The sequence below is a fragment of the Castor canadensis genome, chromosome 10 (genome assembly GCF_047511655.1).
Source record: "Castor canadensis chromosome 10, mCasCan1.hap1v2, whole genome shotgun sequence".
NCBI classification, from domain to species: domain Eukaryota; kingdom Metazoa; phylum Chordata; class Mammalia; order Rodentia; family Castoridae; genus Castor; species Castor canadensis.
The window spans coordinates 116,153,159-116,173,729 of NC_133395.1; the positions used below are offsets into that span (position 1 = coordinate 116,153,159).

At 34.8% G+C, this 20,571-nt stretch overlaps 1 protein-coding gene across 1 annotated transcript in view; it reads right to left on the reverse strand.

Annotated features, from left to right (window-relative positions):
- Dnah12 (dynein axonemal heavy chain 12) overlaps positions 1 to 20,571 on the reverse strand; it is a 201,843-nt gene that overhangs the window by 124,199 nt on the left and 57,073 nt on the right. The window contains exons 19-30 of the mRNA XM_074044013.1: positions 17,957 to 18,142; positions 14,164 to 14,364; positions 10,929 to 11,123; positions 9,493 to 9,614; positions 9,116 to 9,398; positions 6,398 to 6,517; positions 5,951 to 6,107; positions 5,568 to 5,740; positions 2,225 to 2,377; positions 1,727 to 1,966; positions 1,146 to 1,391; positions 737 to 856 (exon numbers count right to left, since the gene is read on the reverse strand). Coding sequence (XP_073900114.1) covers positions 737 to 856; positions 1,146 to 1,391; positions 1,727 to 1,966; positions 2,225 to 2,377; positions 5,568 to 5,740; positions 5,951 to 6,107; positions 6,398 to 6,517; positions 9,116 to 9,398; positions 9,493 to 9,614; positions 10,929 to 11,123; positions 14,164 to 14,364; positions 17,957 to 18,142 — 2,196 coding nt within the window. The remainder of the gene's footprint in view (positions 1 to 736; positions 857 to 1,145; positions 1,392 to 1,726; positions 1,967 to 2,224; positions 2,378 to 5,567; positions 5,741 to 5,950; positions 6,108 to 6,397; positions 6,518 to 9,115; positions 9,399 to 9,492; positions 9,615 to 10,928; positions 11,124 to 14,163; positions 14,365 to 17,956; positions 18,143 to 20,571) is intronic.

Below are 20,571 nucleotides of genomic sequence, written 5' to 3' on the forward strand. Positions count from 1 at the left end.
TAGGAAAATATCTTTGCTCTCATTAGCAATTATTGCTTGTCAATTAAAAATTTAAGAAAATTGGTATGCACTCAAGTTATATGACATGATGATTTGTAACAATTATCACGAACTAATTAACACATCCATCATCATCTATAGTTACCATTTGTCTGTGTGTGTTTGTGTGTGTATGTGTGTGTATGCACATATGTGAGGTGAGAACTATTTTCTTTAAAAAAAGGGTTAGTACGTTACTTAAATTTGAGAAACAAAGCCTTATTAATTATAATATAACTTAGTATACTATAACTAACACCTTTAGTATAAGGGTATTTTACTACTTTCATTTTTACTTCATGGAATATACAATAAGTATTATAGTATGCATCTAGTAAATATTATAAATCACAAGATAAGAAATAAAATACTTTTCTTACAAAGAACATTATCTTTGACCAGAATCTTAACAAGCTAACTCCGGTAACATAAAACAGAACGTGTCAAAATTACTTAACTTCATTAATTACAATGGCCAAATAAGGACTATCCTCCAAACAGAATAATTTCACTAATTTAGCAAAACTTTTTGTTTTTTCACAGTACTAGTGTTTGAACTCAGAGCCTTGTACTTGCTAGGCAGGTGCTCTACCACTTGAATCACTCCGCCAAGACTAATTTAGTAAAATTTTGAAAATAATTGACTCATTCATTGAATTTATTATACAGTGTAGCTCATTCTTATAAGTTCACTTACATTATAGTCAGCTTCGGGAAGTTTAACACCAGGAAATAAGTCACTAGTTATTCCATTAAATAATGGTATGTCATGCGACAGAAACTTTGGTTCATTTACATCTTTAATTGATCGAAGAAGCTAAAATTACAAAAATGAACAATATAAGTTAATTGCCTATATTTATATGTCCACTGCACCCCCTTAGCTAAAAGTCAAAGTTTATTTTATATTGCTCCATGGAATCTCTATAATGAAAAACCAATAGAAGGTCCTTGTATTAACACAATAATAACATAACCCAAAACGATGATTTCAACCTCATGTAAGACTTGAAGCAACAACTTCCTCAATTGTCTATGTGTAGTTTCTGATTGATTTCACTAAAATATTATATTTCTACTGAAGGATGTACATATTTAACACTTACCAGTATATCCTCATTTTCATTTGGATATTTTAGTTTTAGGTTGCCAGCAGCCACTAAAACAGCTTTCACTGCTCGCATTCCATAGTCATAATGAAATTGAGATGAGAGCTGCTCTGAGCAAAGCCTATAGGTCATTACTATCTTCACAGACAGAGGTTTTGCATTCAAAAATCCATAGGAGTAGAGGGAGATTTCTGCTATAAGGGCATAGTTTGGAACCATCATAGCCACTGTTCTAAAAAGAACCTGAAGTATATAATAAAAAAATACATTACATGAAAGAAGCCATTTTTAAGGTGATCATATGGATCAAAAGAAACTGTGCTGATAGTCAAGCTTATTCTCTAAAAGCAACTTGTTTTTATAAACTCTGCAATATTTTCAGTAGTACTTTATTGTGTGCAGTTAGCATTTTGGGGATGGCTAAGAAAGGCTTTGATGGTTTACCTTATCAAATGAAAAGGGTAAAAGGGAAATGGCAAATATATGGGGAAAATACAACATTTTGGGTGAATTAGGCTGTTAATTTTTATTTAAGCTGTTATTTTGATTAACAAATTGAAACTCTTAAAAAATATTACCTTAAGGTTGTCTGGCAATTCAGAACGTCCTGCATAGCCAGGATTCATGGTAATAGCTACAAAACAGTTTGGATTGAGCTTAAGTTCTGTCCCTTCAAAAACAAATGTTTCCAACTTCTGTTGAATGGCTCTCTGAATGCAAAGGATCTGCTGAGCTACCACTGACAGTACTTCCAACTCAATTCGATTAAATTCATCAAAGCAAGCCCAAGCACCAGAAGAAGCCAATCCTTTAAAAAACTAGAGACAAAAAAAAAAAAAAAGAGAGAGGTGATTTTTCTTAGGAAAGGACATTATTTCTTAAAACAAACATTTCACCTTTTAAGTCAAAATTGAAAGTTACATTTGACAGAAGTATAAAGACAATGTCTTTACTCCCAAAACCAAAGTTTAAATAATGCTTAAACTACATTCAAGTGATATTCAAAGATGAGTTTGCTTCAGTCTATTCAGTTAGATCTAACTATAAATCATTTATCAATTCAGTAACCGCACTACCTTTCCCATTGCTAGATAATCTAGCCCGTCTGAGCAGTTGAACACCACACACTGCACAGCAAGAGCTTTAGCCAAGTCCTTGGTTGTTTCAGTTTTTCCCGTGCCTGCTGGCCCCTCTGGAGCACCTCCAAGGTTTAAATAGAAGGCACCTATCTGAAAAGAAAAATGAATGTGAAAAGAAATCTATGCTCACCTGAAAAAAAACAGACAACAGATTACCAACAGGATTTAATTTTATTTGTAGCTTCAGAGAAGCCAGTTATATTTTTCAGTTACTTTTTGGCACAAAATTTTCTAGCTGTACAAGGAAAAGACAGTTAAAAAGGGCTAAGAAATAAAAAAAAAAGTGAAAATGCAACAAAATCTCCTTGTCTCCTAATATTTCACGTGTATCCTATTTGCCTTTAAAAACAAAGAGAATCTGGCTGAAAGGAAGTAAAACTAGTTCAGAAAGATTTTCACAAGAAGTAGATCTGGAGATGGCTGTAGAGGATAATAATGGCACATTCTGGGAGGCTAGCGGCAAAGAGAATAAACACCTGAAAGTGAGTTTGAAAGACAAACAGATAACCTCTTAAATAACAGTCATATTTGTCTATGACTTGCCCGGGTATTGTTTGTCTTCTACTCTTGGTATGTTTTTCGTTTTCTACATTCCCAGAGCGCTGTTCTATAGTTCTTTTATCAGTAGTATTTCTTTCTACCTTGTATTATAGTTAACTACATACATTCTTTTTTCCTCATCGATTAGTGTTTAAGCTCAGCAGTATTTGAATTATTTCTGGGTCTCCATATTGACTAGAACAGTGACTAGAAATTTTTATAAATACAAAAATTATAGTTTTCTCTCTTCAACTATGGTATTTGTTTCACCAAAACCATCATGACAGACTGTGAGATTTAAATCCTTTTGGAAAAAGTGGGGTTAAGGGATCACGGTTGCTCACATGGAAGAACAGGTGGAATCTGTTTAATTTTGCTATGAATCTAAACTGCTTTAACAAATGTCTATTTTAAAAATAAACCTATGAAAATTATATCTATCTATATATGTATAGGTATATATTCACATTTACTCCCTGAAACCAATAGATAGGTAAGTAAATAAAGTCAATATTAATGGCATTCCACCATCTTAACTTTATAGTGGATGCTACACTGCCAATATCTATTAACTTGACTGCTGGAAACCTGAGTCTCTCCCTCAATTTCAAGAAGATGTTCACAAATATGTTCCCTTTGTTAGGAATAATAAATGTACTAAGACTTTTTTTTAGTATTTAGTGTTTTATTCAGCTGTTCACTGTGATTCTGATTTTACCACTTGAAGTTGTTAACTTCTACTTACAAGCACATCACAGCTTCTCATTTCACCAAAGTACCAGATATGATTTAGATGCTTGAGATTCATCTGCTCAACATAACTGCACATTCACCCACCACTAGAGTACAGAGTAAAAGACATGGTCCCTGCCCTCTGGTAGCTTCCTAAAAATAGGAAGAGTTTGGTAAAGTATTTCATCATAGACCCTTTGGCACCTTAACCAGATTTTCTTTACCAAGCTACTGCATTCACCTCTCAACTGCTCTGAGTCTTGGTTGGAAACCGCTAATAACTACTCTTTTCTCCTAAGAACTACCCTCAACTAATAGAAGCTACCTAATCAGCAAATACCTGAACGCTCATTCATGCCCCTGCCCTAGAGGCAACCATGAAGGGGTACAAAAGCCAGACCTTGTTGCCTTAACTTAGGATAACTTTGTAACGTCATTCATGCTTCAAAGTTCCCCTTGAGATCTGGGTATAGTTATACATCTGTTGAAACCACTTCTTTGCTTAGTTTTTCCCCTGTCCTACCTTGCTGTCCTTCATTTCTCTATAGGTTTTTACTAGGAGCATTTACTAATAAGTCATTTCCACAAGAATCCTCGTATCAGAGAGAACTCAATTGAAGAAACTTTAACGTTATTTACTTGACCCAGTGAACTGGCATTTCTTGATGTTCCTTCTCAATTCCCAGTTAGATTGCCAGATTTAGCAAATAAAAATACTAAGTGTATCATCCTAGCTACTTGGGAAATGAAGATGGAGAGTGTCATGGTTCAAGACTACCCTGGGCAAGAAGCTCATGACAGCTCCATCTCAACAAATACAAGCTGGGCATGGTGGCATGTGTCTGTCATCCCAGCTAGACAGGAAGCATAAATACGAGGACCACAGTCCAGGCCCACAAAGGCATAAATGCAAGTCCCTGCTTGAAAAATATCTAAAAAAGGGCTGGGGGTATGGCTCAAGTGCTAGACAGCTTGCCTAGCAAGCACAAGACCCTGAGTTCAAACCCCAGTACCACCAAAAAAACAAAACCAAAAAAAACCCAAAAACAGAATGCCAGCAGGAAGTGGTGGCTCATGTCAGTAATCCCAGCACCCAGGAGGCTGAGGGAGGAGGACCGTAAGTTTGAGGCCAGTCTGGGCTATATGGCGAGATCCCGTCTCAAAGAAAAAATACAGAATGCCTAGTGAAATTTAAATTTCAAATAAACAATGAATTACATATTAGTACTACAAGTATGTCCCTTGCAATATTTAGGAAACACTAAAAAATTGGCCATGCATTACAGTCAACAATGGACTGTACATATGATGATATGTACCATATAGCTACGTGTGTAGTAGGTCACACCATCTAGTTTTATGAACATAAATTCTGTGATGCTTATACAATGACAAAATCACATGATGATGTTTTTCCCAGAATGGAGCCCTTGTCATTAGGTGACATGACTGTACTGATTGTTTGCTTGAAGTTCAGATGTGCTTGGGAGTCCTGTATTTTATCTGGCAACCATATTCCCAGGGTTTTAACAGTCATAATTCTGTCTCTCATAGCTTCCCAACCAAGCACAAACCCCTATATTTCAGCTCATTCCTTGCTATCAGCAGCACTAATGTGAAGTTCTAAGAACGAAATGTACTCTCTTCATCTTCCTGTCATCTCTCCAGTACTGTACTGCAAAAACTGATACCATTTTCTGCAGCTCTGGTTTTGTCTTTCTATCTCCAGTTCCTTCCTTTTTCTAATTACTCATGATGAAAGTGACTCATGACTTAATAGAATTTAAACATCCTTGTATTCTTAAAAAAAAAAAAAGCACCAAGAAGTAAATACTCATTACTATAATTTAATATAAAGAGAATCTGAGATTAGGAAGGGATAATGTCACTTAACTATTAGAGATAAGATAATAATTGAGGATGGTAAATGTTAAATTTCAACAAGAAAATGTGATATTGAACCAAAAGGTAATCTTTAATGTATAAATTAAGTAATTTACATGCGTACCAGTGTTCTGTAACACCTGTCAGTTAGAGGAGTAATGACCAATCGAGGTGAGTTGCCAAGATATTCATAAGCATACTTTACATTGCAATTAATGATACGAACTCGAGCATTCTCATATTCCCAATAATAGCGAAGCTGAGCAAGCCACTGGAAATCTGTATCTTGTGAGACACCTAGAAAGAATAAATCCTTAAGTGGAAAATAATCCTTAAGTGGAAATCATTTGAAAAATAGGTATATTATACTCTTATAACAGCAAATATTAAAATCATTCATGTTTTCCAACTTAAAGAAAATGTTATGTAAGAGAAATTCCGTAGAGTAAAAAAGGACTTATAAGTCATTGCTTCTTAGAACTTAATATTAAGGGGAAAGTCACTTACCCATTTCAATCATGTCCATGACCACATCTCTAGCATGGACATCAATGGTGACCAAAGCCCCCAGAGTAATTCTGGTCTGCTTAGACAATTTTCCTCTGACTAGCTCTACAATATCGTTTAGTTGATACTGAAGTTCCTTATAATACTTCTTTAATCCCTACAAAATAATAAAGCAATTTAACTGACAATATATATCCACTTAAAACATGTATTTTATATTTTACTCATTTATAAAACAATCATAACTGCATAATCTATTCAATTATAGAAATGAGTTATAGAGTAATTTTATGTAAACCTAGTAAAAATAACACTTTCAAAGAATTACATAGTTTCAGTGGTATATACAGAAATTCAGAAGGTATCATCTTTACAAAGAATAGACAAGTTAACTAAGAAATATGGAATGAAGAAAAGAATGTTGTTTAAAATCAAATAATACTTTACCTCTGTTCCACTACTTATAACTTCTTGTGTCTCAGAAGTCCAGAACATTTGAGAAACACAAAGTACTACCTGACCAGGCCACTCTCTGACCCAGTCTCTTCTTGCTGATTCGGGATAAGCCTGAATAATTAAAATTAATGTTTAACTTTAAAAGATTGCACAAGAAAAGAAAACCAAGTGTCTAACAATAAAAAGTATATATTTAGACTATTTGTAGGTTAGAAAATCATATTACTAAAAACTTTAGAAGACTATTTAAAAGACCTGAAAAAATTATAATTATATTTTCAAAATATTTATTTATAAAAGAATGAACAAATGAGCATCAAAATGCTACTAATGTGTTATCTCTAGAAAGATCTGATTGCTGATTCCTTTTGAAAGTTTATTTCTGTGTGATCTTTATTTTCCTTTTTTGGGTTAGTGTTAAGTTTTTGATCAACTCGCCCCATATTACTTCCGTCACAATGAAAATGTAAAGATTTCATTAAATTATAAAAAATTCAAGTAGATTATATATATTGATAGCAAGATTTAATTGAAAAAGAGACTACATAATACATTATAAAACTGGACTAGGAGTTAGAACCCTTATATTATTTGTCCTTAACTTTTCTAAAAACTTGTACAACCAGTATATATTTGCTCAGTTACATAAAATTGAACAATCTGAGTTGAGTGAGAAATATACTTTCATTTATTACTAATACTTTTATGTCTAAAAGCATTTAAATATATTTTGGGGGAATATTTAATCATTTAAAAGTGGCTTACTTTAATAATAAATAATAATAGCAGATACAAATTATAAATTGAAAAAAATTACCGAAAGAGTTTTACAGTTGATGCTAAGGAAAACTATATTTTTGTACAATAATCCTCTTAGTTATAAAACTAAGTTATTTAAAAGTTTTATAAATATAAGGATATAGGTATATATTATTATAAATGCTTTTTGCTAACAATATTTATAAATAAATGAAAGTGATAAAAGTAACAAGTTTTATTGATTGGTTGGTCTTTAAATTTATTTTTGCAGTACTGGGGCTTGAACTCAGGGTCTTACACTTGCTCTATCACCTGAGCTACTCAGCTAGCCCAAACATAACTGAAGCTTTAAAGAAAGATGAGTGGTGATGAGCACCACTGCTAGGTACACAGAAAGTAAATTTTCTATACTGACTAAGGAAAAACTTTCATGGACAATATTGATGTTTTCCTATGCTTCTAATTTCTTTGAAATCATAAATAGCAAAAAGAGAGAAAAATTAAGATCTATCCGCAGGAACACTGAAGCTGAATAGAAAAGCCACTTTAAGATTATGAGCTTTTTAGGGAGGGAGGGAGCGGAAAGCAGCAGTAAGTTAACTAGATCATTCATTAACACCTATATTTCAAGAGTTAACGGATATGATTGTTTGCCTATTAAACATATGTGTGTGTGTATGTATATACTAGGATACCTCATAAACATTTCAATTTTGACATTTCTAAAATTAAACTCTTGATCGTTCCCCAGTCCTCCATAAACCTGCTTCTCTTCTATGCGTCCCCCTGTAGTAAATGTCACCTGTATGCTGAAATCAAAAACCCTAAAGTAATTCTTGAGCCCTTCCCTTCCTCATCCTTATATGCTATAACAAAGTCATCATGAAGACCTGTCAAAATTAACTACAAAATATACTTCTAATCCATCTACTTTGTTCTGTATCTTCTGCCACATCATCTTTCATCTGGGCTAATACAGGGCCTCCTAAGGTGTTCTCTTGTTTTCCAACTCTCAATAATCCAGTCTTTAGGTCATAGCTATAGTGGTATAAAACTATCAATCAGATTATGTCCTTCCCTTGATTAAAATACTTTTAGCCTTCCATTGCAGTTAAAAGAAAATAAAATTTCCTGTCTACCTTTCCAATTTCACCTGACTTCATTCTCTACTTCACTTGCTCTACTCCGGACACAGCTGTCTCACAAACCCCTGGTTTTTTTGATCCCAGAGCTTTTACACAAGATGCTTACATGGTCTTTCATTTGCTCTTTACCTGGCTATTTCTATTTATCCTTCAGATCTAGTTGGAGCATTACTTCCAAGAGCCTACTGCTAGACTCTCTTCTACCTTTCTAAATTAATATGTTACTATTATTAATTATATTACTTAACATATTATTATTCTATCTCATAATGCCTTTTTTCCTTTATTACACTTAATAATATGTTATTATTAATTCTTACTTAGAATATTATTTTAATAGTGTTAGTAACAGCTGGGCACTGTGGCTCACACCTTGCAATCCAGGTACTTGGGAAGCAGAGATCAGGACTGCTGTGCAAGGCCAGTGAGACCCCCTCCCCCATCTCAATCAATCCAGGCATGGCAGTGCAAGCTCATAATCCTAGCTATGCAGGAGGTCATAGTTAAGGGATCTCAGTCTGAGGCAGGTCCCCAGCAAAAGCAAAACTCTACCTGAAAAATAACTAAAGCAAAAAAGGGCTAGGGGCATGGCTCAAGTGGTAAAGCATCTGCCTAGCAAGTGTGAGGTGTTGAGTTCAAAACCCTAGTTTCTCAAAAAAAAATGTTAGTAACAAATAAAAAGAACAAATAATAAAAAGTTTAAAGTGGTAAAAACTTTTAGGTTTCCATTTTGAGACCACTCAAAATCTCTTAAAATACAGCATTTGCAGAATTTAGGGTATACATTATATGATAGGAAACATACCAGCCTGGCTGCAGCAATTACATCATGAATACTTCGGAGCATTAGATCTTCCACTTGGATGAGCCACTTTTCTACAGCACCCCGTGCTGCAGACGTGGAAATAAGTTCAATCAGCTCCACTCGCTCACCTTCAGAGCTATACATAGCCTTAATATCCAAATTGGGAAGGAACTCCAATTTAGCAATGCCCTCAAAGCATTTTTTCAAGTGTGGCTGAACTCTAAGTGGATCTTTGGTCTCTGACAAAATCTCTAACATTTCATCATTAGATAAGAAGAAAAAACTAGAGAAAAATATGCAAATACAAAAGCTTTAGTATAATTCATCACACATTAGAAAGTGCTCTAAATTATGGCACAATTGATTATTCATCATACCGAGGGAAGAAAAGACGTTTCTTTTCAAGATATGCGTTAAGTCCTTTCATAATTTTCTCCAAAAGTTCATTGCAGTTTTGTAGTTTTTCCAATAAACCTGTTAAAGAAGTAGCAACAAGAACCTAAAAGAGATTTGTTCATGTAAGAGACAGATATACTAGATATAATGGTAAGACATAATATTATATGTCAAAAATGTTAAAATTTCCAAATATGTATGAAAGCTGTAGTGAATCTTTTATAATATAGAAACTATTAAAATTAAATAAGTCACAAATATTCTTATCCAAGGACACTAGTTGAGAACTTATGATTATCATGTATATTTTCATTTCTCCTATATTATTTTGAAAGATATAGGAAGAGTCTGTTAGGTTGATGTGTGATTTAGTTTTAGCTTTTACAACTGTGAAAAACTTAATCTACAGCACAAGTTGACAAACTAAATCCCATTAGCCACATCCAGCCTGTGCCAGTTTTCATATGGCCCATGAATAAAGAACATTTTTATACTTTAGACGGTTCAAAAATCAAAAGACTTAATATCTCATGGCACATAAAATGTCAGTGTCTATAAGAAAGTTTTATTGTAACACAGACACATTCATTTATATGTTGTCTATGGCTGCATTCTTACTACAATGACAGAACTGATGATTCTGGAAAAGACCTCATGTCTCACAGAGTCTGAAATATTTACTATCTAGCCTTTCACAGAAAAATTGCTGAACTCTGATCTACAATAAATCATGTATTACAAAACTTCTAACATCAACAGGTAAGACAAAATCCTTGAAACTCATAAATTTCAGTACAGTATAGACTTTCAATAAATCTAGTACTCATTAAGCTATGTTTTCATCCACCATTGGAAAAAATGTTATTTCTTAAGTTGAATATCAGATTTTTAAAAGTAGATGTATAATTATGTTCTATGTATACTACATATATGAAAAAACATCATCTGACTTTCAACATTAGAATCACATGCAATAAGTGCTATCTATGCTCATTAGGAGAGGTACACAGAAATTTGAGACCAACTGAGGGTATATTCTTTTTTTTTTTTACTCCCAAGCATAGAGAGAATAACTTGCACTGATAATCTAGTCTGCCTCTCTTTCTCCTCTCCCTCTCCATGTTTTATTTATCTATTTTGTAAGGAGGAGAGCAGTGATTATATACAGTGGAAGTCAAGTGAATGAAATGTATACCTAAAGTAGCTCCACTATATAAATATACATTAAAGAGTTATAAATAGTGCATTTCATGAATTGAAAAGTAAAATTATTTAAATACTTTTAAACTTTCTTATATTTTTCTGAACTTTATACAATGAATACAATGAATAGGTTTTATAATCAAGAAAAAATCAAATGCTTTAATATCCAAGAATAAAGGTTCACCTACTCTAAGAGAGAAAACAAACATGTCACCTTTGGATCTTTTGCACAAAACTTCATGATATCCCTCCAATATCTGTCTATTGTCTGAAACTGACGGCCCTCTTCTGGCATCTGCTGCATGATATCCTCAGAACAAAAGATGGGCTCCAAGTACAGCCATTGAGCTTGCACCTTCAACCATTCATCAATTGTTTCTTGTATTCGAATCAGACGGTCCTCCCAGGCCTTAATGAAAAGCATACTGTACTAAACTCTGGTTATTAAAGAAAAACTATAAATTATAGCAAGAAAATTTACTTAAAATTTACTGCTATTTTATACCAATACAAACTAGCTTACAGTTTGTCACTTATGGGTGTCTCAAGTTGGAAAAACTTGCAGAGGTCTGTGATATACTAAATCATTGGAATTCACATTTGGAAGTGATTATAAAATTTAAAACAATTTCCTAATCTGTAGGGGAAACAATCCAGTTCCAAAAGAATAGATCCTGCTTTATACCAGGGGTTATCAATCACAGGTAATTTTGCCTCCTACAATTAATAAGGTCTGGAGCTATCACAGTGTCAGCTATCACAGCTGACAGTGAGAGGATGCTACTAATACCTAGCGGATGGAGGCCAGGAATACTGCTAAATGTCTTACAATATACAGTATAACGAGAGTTCCAGATCACAGGCCCAACATATCAGGTCCAGTCACTCAACCCAATACATTAAATAAAGAAAGGAGTAAAGGTGAAGGTCAGAGAAAGGAGATTATATGGGATGGTCTTGCCACAGGAAGAGGCAAAGCAAGTATTTCACCCCAGGTTTGGGGTATAGACTTGAGCTTTAGGTTTAAATAGAGGAAGAACTGGGGTAGAGAGAGGGAAGTAGGCACAATTAAACAGTTCCAAGCAAAGTGTGGACTGGCTGATTATTATCTCTGTTCTGGTTCAGAGAAGTTATCACTTGAGGGGAGAAATCTGGGTTTCATGAGACTATAACTTCTACTCCAGGGTGAAGTCTCATCATTATAAGTAGTTGTCCTCCATTAGATCAAGGGCAAACACAACAAGGGGATTGGAGTATGAGCACATGATAAAAGCGAGAGCACACAAGGGAGGGGGGAGGATAGTAAGACACCTAAAAAATTAGTTAGCATTGTTGCCCTTAACGCAGAGAAACTAAAGCAGATACCTTAAAAGCAACTGAGGCCAATAGGAAAAGGGGACCAGGAACTAGAGAAAAGGTGAGATCAAAAAGAATTAACCTAGAAGGTAACACACACGCACAGGAAATTAATGTGAGTCAACTCCCTGTATAGCTATCCTTATCTCAACCAGCAAAAACCCTTGTTCCTTCCTATTATGGCTTATACTCTCTCTTCAACAAAATTAGAGATAAGGGCAAAATAGTTTCTGCTGGGTATTGAGGGGGTGGGGGGGAGAGGGAGGGAGCGGAGTGGGTGGTAAGGGAGGGGGTGGGGGCAGGGGGGAGAAGTGACCCAAGCCTTGTATGCACATATGAATAATAAAACAATAAAAAAAGAGAGAGAGAGAAAAAAAAGTAGTTGTCCTCATTTGTGGGAAGCTCTGCTGATCCTTTCCTTTGGGGTAGTTTTGGTCCCTTTTCATAAGGATGTTATTGATCAGTTTCCTGGGACCCAAGATAATTGCAGGAGAGAGTCAAAGTAAAGGAGAGAGATATAAAATGGAGGCAGGGATGGCAGGCTTTTATCCTGCTTTCAGTTAACTTGTGGGCTTGAGTAAGGAGTCAGTGATTTTTAGCAAAAGCAGTTTCTAAGTACCTATTATAACAGGACAGCCCTCATATAAAGAATTACTACTCAGTCCCAACTATCAACAACGTCAGGTTGAGGAATCCACATAATTTGGAGAACAATTAGATGAAATGAAAAAATAAAGCAAAATAAGCCTCCTTATTCTCTTGGGTTGACTAACATTAAAAGGATAGGATTTTTGCTCTTTGTTTTTTAAATATGTGGCCTAAGATCCCATGAATCAGGAAATTAGGCCTCCCATCTCTTCCTTCCTCCCTCCCTCTCTTTTCTTTTCTTTTCCTTTCTTTCTTTCTTTTTTTCCTTCCTTTCTTTCTTTCTTCTCTCTCTCCTTTTTTCTTGGGGAGGGGAGGGACTGGGGTTTGAACTCACGCCTTTGCAAGTTCTACCACTTGAGCCACACCTCCAACATCTTTCTTTTTTTAAAGCTCTAAAAGAGCTTCTAAATGCCCCTTGTTAAATAAGTAAGAACTTTCTACAAAAGACAGTATCTTATCAGAAAAGGCTAGAATAGCTAATTTATGGGAAAATATCCAAACTTATGGTCTTTTGGAAGACCACCATTCTTTGTAATAAAGCTAAGATCTTCCATAAAGCACTATTTATTCTCAAACATTCCACATTGTAAGCATATATCAAAACATCATACTGTACCACATAAATATATAAAGTTATTATTTGTCAATTAAAAATAAAACAAAAAATACAGCTGGTAAAAAAACAAAACAGAGTGCCTTGGTTTGAATCTCAGCTATGTTACTTACTAGCTAGCTAAACTTGGCGAATTACCTATTCTATTCCTTGGTTTCCTTATGTACTTATACAAGTGCTAATAGTTTCTACCATGAAGGTCAGCTCTGGGGACTAAATTGGTTAATAAATATAAAGCCCCAACTGTAGGATCTGGCACATAGCTAGAAATCAATCAGTAGTAGAGAAAACAATTCAGTGTTTATCTTTTTTTTTCTCCAATATATATAGCTTCCAATTAGAATTTTGCTAGTCAGATGCTCTACCTCTTGAGCCACACCTCCAGCTCTCCAATTAGAATTTTGATACTACCCATTGTTAGCTGCTGGGCAGGAACTTATGTAGTCTAATCTTCTTTGAAAAGAAGAAAGGAAAAGAAAGGAGAGAGAGAGAGAGCAATCCAACTCTTTTCCTTCCAAGTCTATCATTGTCATTAGAGAATATTTTAATAAAATATAATTTTCTTCTCAAAATCATTAGAGGTAAATGTCTCAGATTCGTTGTATGTATTTCTACATTAATCTTAAAATATGTTTCTGTATTTTACCAGATAAAATATCAAGGGCATAATTCTATAATTTGAATAAACAGTTAAGGACTAGGGTTGAATCTTCAGCATCAAAAACAAAAAAGAATTTTTAAGGCCATCTAATAAACAGACTTATATTATGGGAACATATGTAATAAGTCTGTAATTTTTATAAATAACAAATAACTGTCATATTTAACATACCTTGATCTCTTTTTCAAATGGTTTGATAAAAGGTGAACCTCTCATTGTTTGAGTTTTTATAATTTGATCATCAAGGATTGTCTGAATCTCATCCACTGAAGAAAGAATGCAGACTCCAGTATCACGATACAGACTTATATGAAAAGCAATATCATCCCAAGTTTGTATCATTGTATGCATAGCTTTCTCTAAGGAAAATTCCTAAAAGGGAAAAATGGAGAAAGAATGGAATGGTTAAAAATGGATCTTACTACTAAATCTATGTATATCACCCTATACCAATATTAACTCAAAATGGATCAAGGATCTTAATATCAGATCCCAAACTCTAAAGTTGATACAGGAAGAGTAGGAAATACTCTGGAGTTAGTAGGTATAGGTAAGAACTTTCTCAACAGAACCCCAGCAGCAGAGCAACTAAGAGACAGCATAGATAAATGGGACTTCATAAAACTAAAAAGCTTCTGTTCATCAAAACAAATGGTCTCTAAACTGAAAAGAACACACACAGAGTGGGAGAAAATATTTGCCAGCTACAAATCAGACAAAGGACTGATAACCAGAATATATAGGGAACTTAAAAAACTAAATTCTCCCAAAACTAATGAACCAATAAAGAAATGGGCAAGTGAACTAAACAGAACTTTCTCAAAAGAAGAAATTCAAATGGCCAAAAAAACTCATGTAAAAAAGGTCACCATCTCTAGCAATAAAGGAAATGCAAATTAAAACCACACTAAGATTCCACCTCACCCCTGTTAGAATAGCCATCATTAGCAACACCACCACCAACAGGTGTTGGCGAGGATTCGGGGGGAAAAAGGAACCCTCTTACACTGTTGGTGGGAATGTAAACTAGTACAACTACTCTGGAAAAAAATTTGGAGGCTACTTAAAAAGCTAAACATTGATCTACCATTTGATCCAGCAATACCACTCTTGGGGATATACCCAAAAGACTGTGACACAGGTTACTCCAGAGGCACCTGCACACCCATGTTTATTGTGGCACTATTCACAATAGCCAAGTTATGGAAACAGCCAAGATGCCCCACTACTGACGAATGGATCAAGAAAATGTGGTATCTATACACAATAGAATTTTACACAGCCCATGAAGAAGAACGAAATGTTATCATTTGCTGGTAAATGGATGGAATTGGAGAACATCATTTTGAGTGAGGTTAGCCTGGCCCAAGAGACCAAAAATCGTATGTTCTCCCTCATATGCAGACATTAGATTAAGGGCAAACACAACAAGGGGATTGGGCTTTGAGCACATGATAAAAGCGAGAGCACACAAGGGAGGGGGGAGGATAGGTAAGACACCTAAAAAATTAGCTACCATTTGTTGCCCTTAACGCAGAGAAACTAAAGCAGATACCTTAAAAGCAACTGAGGCCCATAGGAAAAGGGGACCAGGAACTAGAGTAAAGGTGAGATCAAAAAGAATTAACCTAGAAGGTAACACACATGCACAGGAAATTAATGTGAGTCAACTCCCTGTATAGCTATCCTTATCTCAACCAGCAAAAACCCTTGTTCCTTCCTATTATTGCTTATACTCTCTCTACAACAAAATTAGAAATAAGGGCAAAATAGTTTCTGCTGGGTATTGAGGGGGTGAGGGAGAGAGGGAAGGGGCGGAGTGGGTGGTAAGGGAGGGGGTGGGGGCATGGAGAGAAATGACCCAAGCGTTATATGCACATATGAATAATAAAACAATAAAAAAAAGAAAGAAAATGGGTCTTACTTCATTGACTTGCCCTAGGAAATTCAGTAAGCATTTTATGCACTATTCTATCATTTCCTTAATTGAGACTACATTATAATTTTTTGCTAGAAAGGTTTTATTAACCTTTATTTATTAAGTTTTAAAAAATAATGGGCTGGAGGTATAGCTCAAGTGGTAGAACTACCTTACAAGCATGAGGCCCTGAGTTCAAACCCCAGGACCCCGCCCCCCAAGTAAATAAATATAAATAAAAATACTAAGAAGAATGCATTTTTAAAAATTCACTTGCTATGAAAACTGCTGCTATTAGTGTTAAAATAGACCACAGAATAAAAAACCTGCTGGACTTTTTCTGAAGTGGTCTTTCTGGGTATTCCACAATCCAATGAAACCCTTTTCTGGAGCCATACTTACTCTGCTGGAACACACATATATCCATATATCCACCCCAGGCTTTAGTGGTCAGTTCTTTAGCCTTTGTCATTTCCAGCTTGACAATGTGAGCCACAAATTTTGAACCCAGGACATTGCCTCCCCAGTGATGGTAGATCTCATTATATCTGTCATTGTAATTGGTCCTGAGAGCCTCTGCCAGCTTAGCCAGAACTCTTCTGTCTTCTGAGTTAATCTATGTGAAGCCAGTGGTGGTGTACATCTTCCTGTGGACTAGCTGTACCAGCCTGGCCTTCTTCTAGATGATACAGTAGGGGGCCCCACCTTGTGACACAGGGCAAGCAGGAGATTCACATCACGTGCAATCACCACCAGCTGAGTCTTCTTGTTCTACAGCATGGTAGTGAGAGTACTGACCTGCAGGAAGGACCACCAGTCTCCTTGGCCAGCAGCTTTCTTCTCGGCCTGGCCAACAGCCTCTGCTTCTGCTTAGTCTCTGGTCTGTACTTGTGGGCAAGCTTCAGCAACTGTGTAGTTGTCTAGTGGTCCAAGGCCTTGGTGAACTGGTTAATCACAGGAGGCACTTTCAATTGCTTATAGAAGATGGCCCTTTGCTACTGCAGCTGGATGTAGTGAGGCCATTTGGTAAGTCAGGTGAGGTCCCTTTCAGGCTGGATGTCCTATCCCATGCCAAAGATCTTAGCTTTTTCTCAAAAAAGAGGATTTACCACCTTCTCAGCTTCCCGCTTCTTCACAACATCAGGGGCCAGACCCACCTTTCACCCCTTGGTTTTCTTATTTATTTATTTTATTTAGTTATTTTTACTGTTGCTCTGGGGGTACAATGTGACATTTACAAAAGTTCTTACAATATATCATAGTTGAATTTGAATTTGACTTCTCCATCATTCTCACCTATCCTCCCCTCCCCCATTCCCAGAATAGTTTCACCAGGTCTCATTTTTCCATTTACATATATGTGCATATAATATTTCTACCATATTCAACCTCCTATTCCCTTGGATTTCTTTCCTTTTGGCATCGTGTACAGCTGGAGAGAACCCACTCAGAATTATTACTAGTGTTATTACTTTAGTTTATGGCATCTTTATTTTGTGATTTATTTTTACCTTTTTATATTTTTAAATTTTTATATTTATTATTGTTGTACTGGGGTACATTTACAAAACTTCTTACAATTTATCATAGTTGAATTCACCCCCTCCATCGTTTTCTTTTATCCCCCCACTCCCAACTCTTGGAATAGTTTCAACAGGTCTCATTTTTTAATTTACATACATGTATACTTAGTATTTCCACCACATTCACCCTCCCACACCTGTGGCTTTCTTCCCTTTCAGCATCTTGTACAGCTGGAGAGAGCCCACCAGAACTCTTAATGGAATAATTATGTACTGATACAAGCATATCATCCAACCATATCAGAATGTGGCAGAATTAGGAAGAGGCCAAAGGAACGATAGCCTAGATTTCAAAAAAGCAAGCACACGCTTTATGTGGAGTAAAAAGAGTGGTCTCTATTAATTTCCCCTCCAACTACTACTATTGCTATCCAATACTGTACACATTCAACTGCCATAAAACTATAATTATGAGATTAACAAACTCATCAAGTAAAGTATTTTGGTTAATATTCATGCTTACCTTGCTTGCACCTGCACTTATCACTTCAAATTTTTCTAAGTATGGTGTAAGGTTTAATTTTAAAACTTTTCTCAATGTAGTTCCAGAGTCTGGAGTCAAGTCAAAGCCAACAATTTCTGACATCTGTTTCCAGTGACGAGTTCTCATTCCTGGATTGCATAGAATGGAGACAGTAGGAATATACTCCTAATGGTAAAAATATAAACAATAATGTCACTTGACTTTCATACACATAGATTCTGTAGATGAAGACTTGATAACATGAAAGTTACATTTCTTTAAATTATTTAATATATTTATATGAGTATAATCAAAATCTCAATTGGATTTGGAAAACGAAAAAAATTAACAAAATGATTTTAAAGCTCATGTACATAAATAAGCATGTAAAAACAGCCAAGAAATTATAAAAGTAAAAAATAATGAGGGATAAATTATCTACAAAATATTGAAGCAAATGATAAAACTATGGTAATTAAAGCTGTGGTATTTTAGAAATTCTAAGTTGTTAGATACTATATGTAGAAATATGTAGCATGATATAATATATAGTCACAAATACACACATATATGAATGGGGAAAATACCTTTATCAAAATGCCAAAATGTAAAATGCTTATTCTCTGCTGAGTGAGATCTACAGTTTTTAACCACCTTATGTTTTTATGTTACTTTATTTTAAATATGTATTGCTCAAAATAATATAAAATTTAAAGTAACAAGATAAGAATATCCATTGTTACTTCTTAAAATCAACATTATATTGAGTGTCCCAACCAATCAAGAAATTTACACAAATTAAAATATATGGATTAGGGTTGGAGGTATGGGTCAAGTAGTAGAGCACTTGCCTAGCAAGCATGAAGCCCTATTCAAACCCTAGTATTTCCAAAAATATGAAGACTAGATGTGAAAAAATAAAAATGTTACTGCTCAGTAGCTATTAAATTTATATAAAAATATTAAATAGAATTTAGTATATAGAAACTCTGTAGCCACAGCTAAAGACATAATTAACAAAAATATACATTTACGATAGTAACAGCAACAAAAAATTTGTATGTGGGGATAATCAAATGAAAGCTATGTAAAGCTACTTGGGAGAAATTATATAATTTTATTAAACAATGTTAAATAAATAGAGATGTATCCCATGTCATGCGTGTCAAGGGGTTATTATCTAGATTATAAAAAATCCCATAAGTCAACAAAAAAAGAAACAGGAACAACAACTGAAGAAACCAACTCCTGAAAGAGTCAAAAGGCATAAACAGGAACTTTACAGAAAAAAAAAAAAAAGAAATATGAAAGGCAAATAGAATGTAAGTTCTATGAGGACAAGGATTTTCATTGCTGATACATCTCAATCAAGCATACCAAATATTACTAGGTATAGAACTGTCAGTCAATAACTGTTTAATGAATAAAATATGAGATTATGATATAGACTGTTAGAAAATGGAGAAATGTACATTAAAACCCACATTGATATAATTTTATGTTTACTAGACTGGCAAAAAATTATGAAATCTGATGATGTGAAGACATGGGCTTGGTGGGAGTTTAAATTGACAATTTGGCATTTTCTGGTAAAGCTGAATAACCACATATTTTTATACTCAGCAGTCTCAGCCCTGGGCATATGCCCCAGAGAAACTCTTGCCCATGTATACCAGGACACAAGGCTATAAATGAAAGTGCTATAGCTATATGAAAATGTCATCAACATCACTCACTCATCATAAGGAAAATACAAATTAAAATCAAAATGAGGTATCATGTACCTTTTAGAATAGTTAAAAATACAAGAAGCAAGTGTTGGTGAGGACTCTTGTGCACTTTTTGTGGGTATGTAAATTGGTACAACTATTATGGAGAAAAGTTCCTAAAAAAATTAAAAATAGAAACCAGGTACAGTGGCTTACATCTATAATTCCAGCTACTCAGGAGACAGAGATCAGGAGGATCAGGGTTGTAGGCCAGCCCAAGCAAAAGGTTAGGGAGACCTCCTCCTGAAACAACAGCTGGGGATGGTGACTCATGCCATCATCTCAGGGCTATAGATAGCATAAATAGAGGATTTATGCATTCACAAGGTGGAGGCAAGAAGATTGATAGTTCAAGGTCAGCCTTGATGCTGTCTCAAAGAAATAAGGGTTGGAGATATAACTCAGTGGCAGAGTGCCTGTCTAACATGCACAAGGCCTTGGATTTGATCTCCAGAACCACAAAGGGAGGGAAGGATGGAATCTGATGACAGTAAATTTTAAATGTTCTCATAATTTAAAAAAATTGCAACTATGCGAGGTGATAAATGTGTTAACTACCTTGATTGTAATGATCATTTCATAATATATACATATATAAAATCGTTGCATTGTAGTACCTTAAATTTATATAATTTATTTGTAATTATGCCTCAATAAAGCTGAAAAAAGTAGTACTAATAATAGCCAAAAAGGGGGAAAGGAAACATTCCATATGACTATAAATAGGAAAATGAATAAATTAAGGAATAATGTACAGCAGTAGCAAAAGCAAAGGAACTACAGTTATACCCAAGAATGTGGATAAGTCTTAAAAACTGTCTTAGCTTTGTCACTGTGAAAAATACC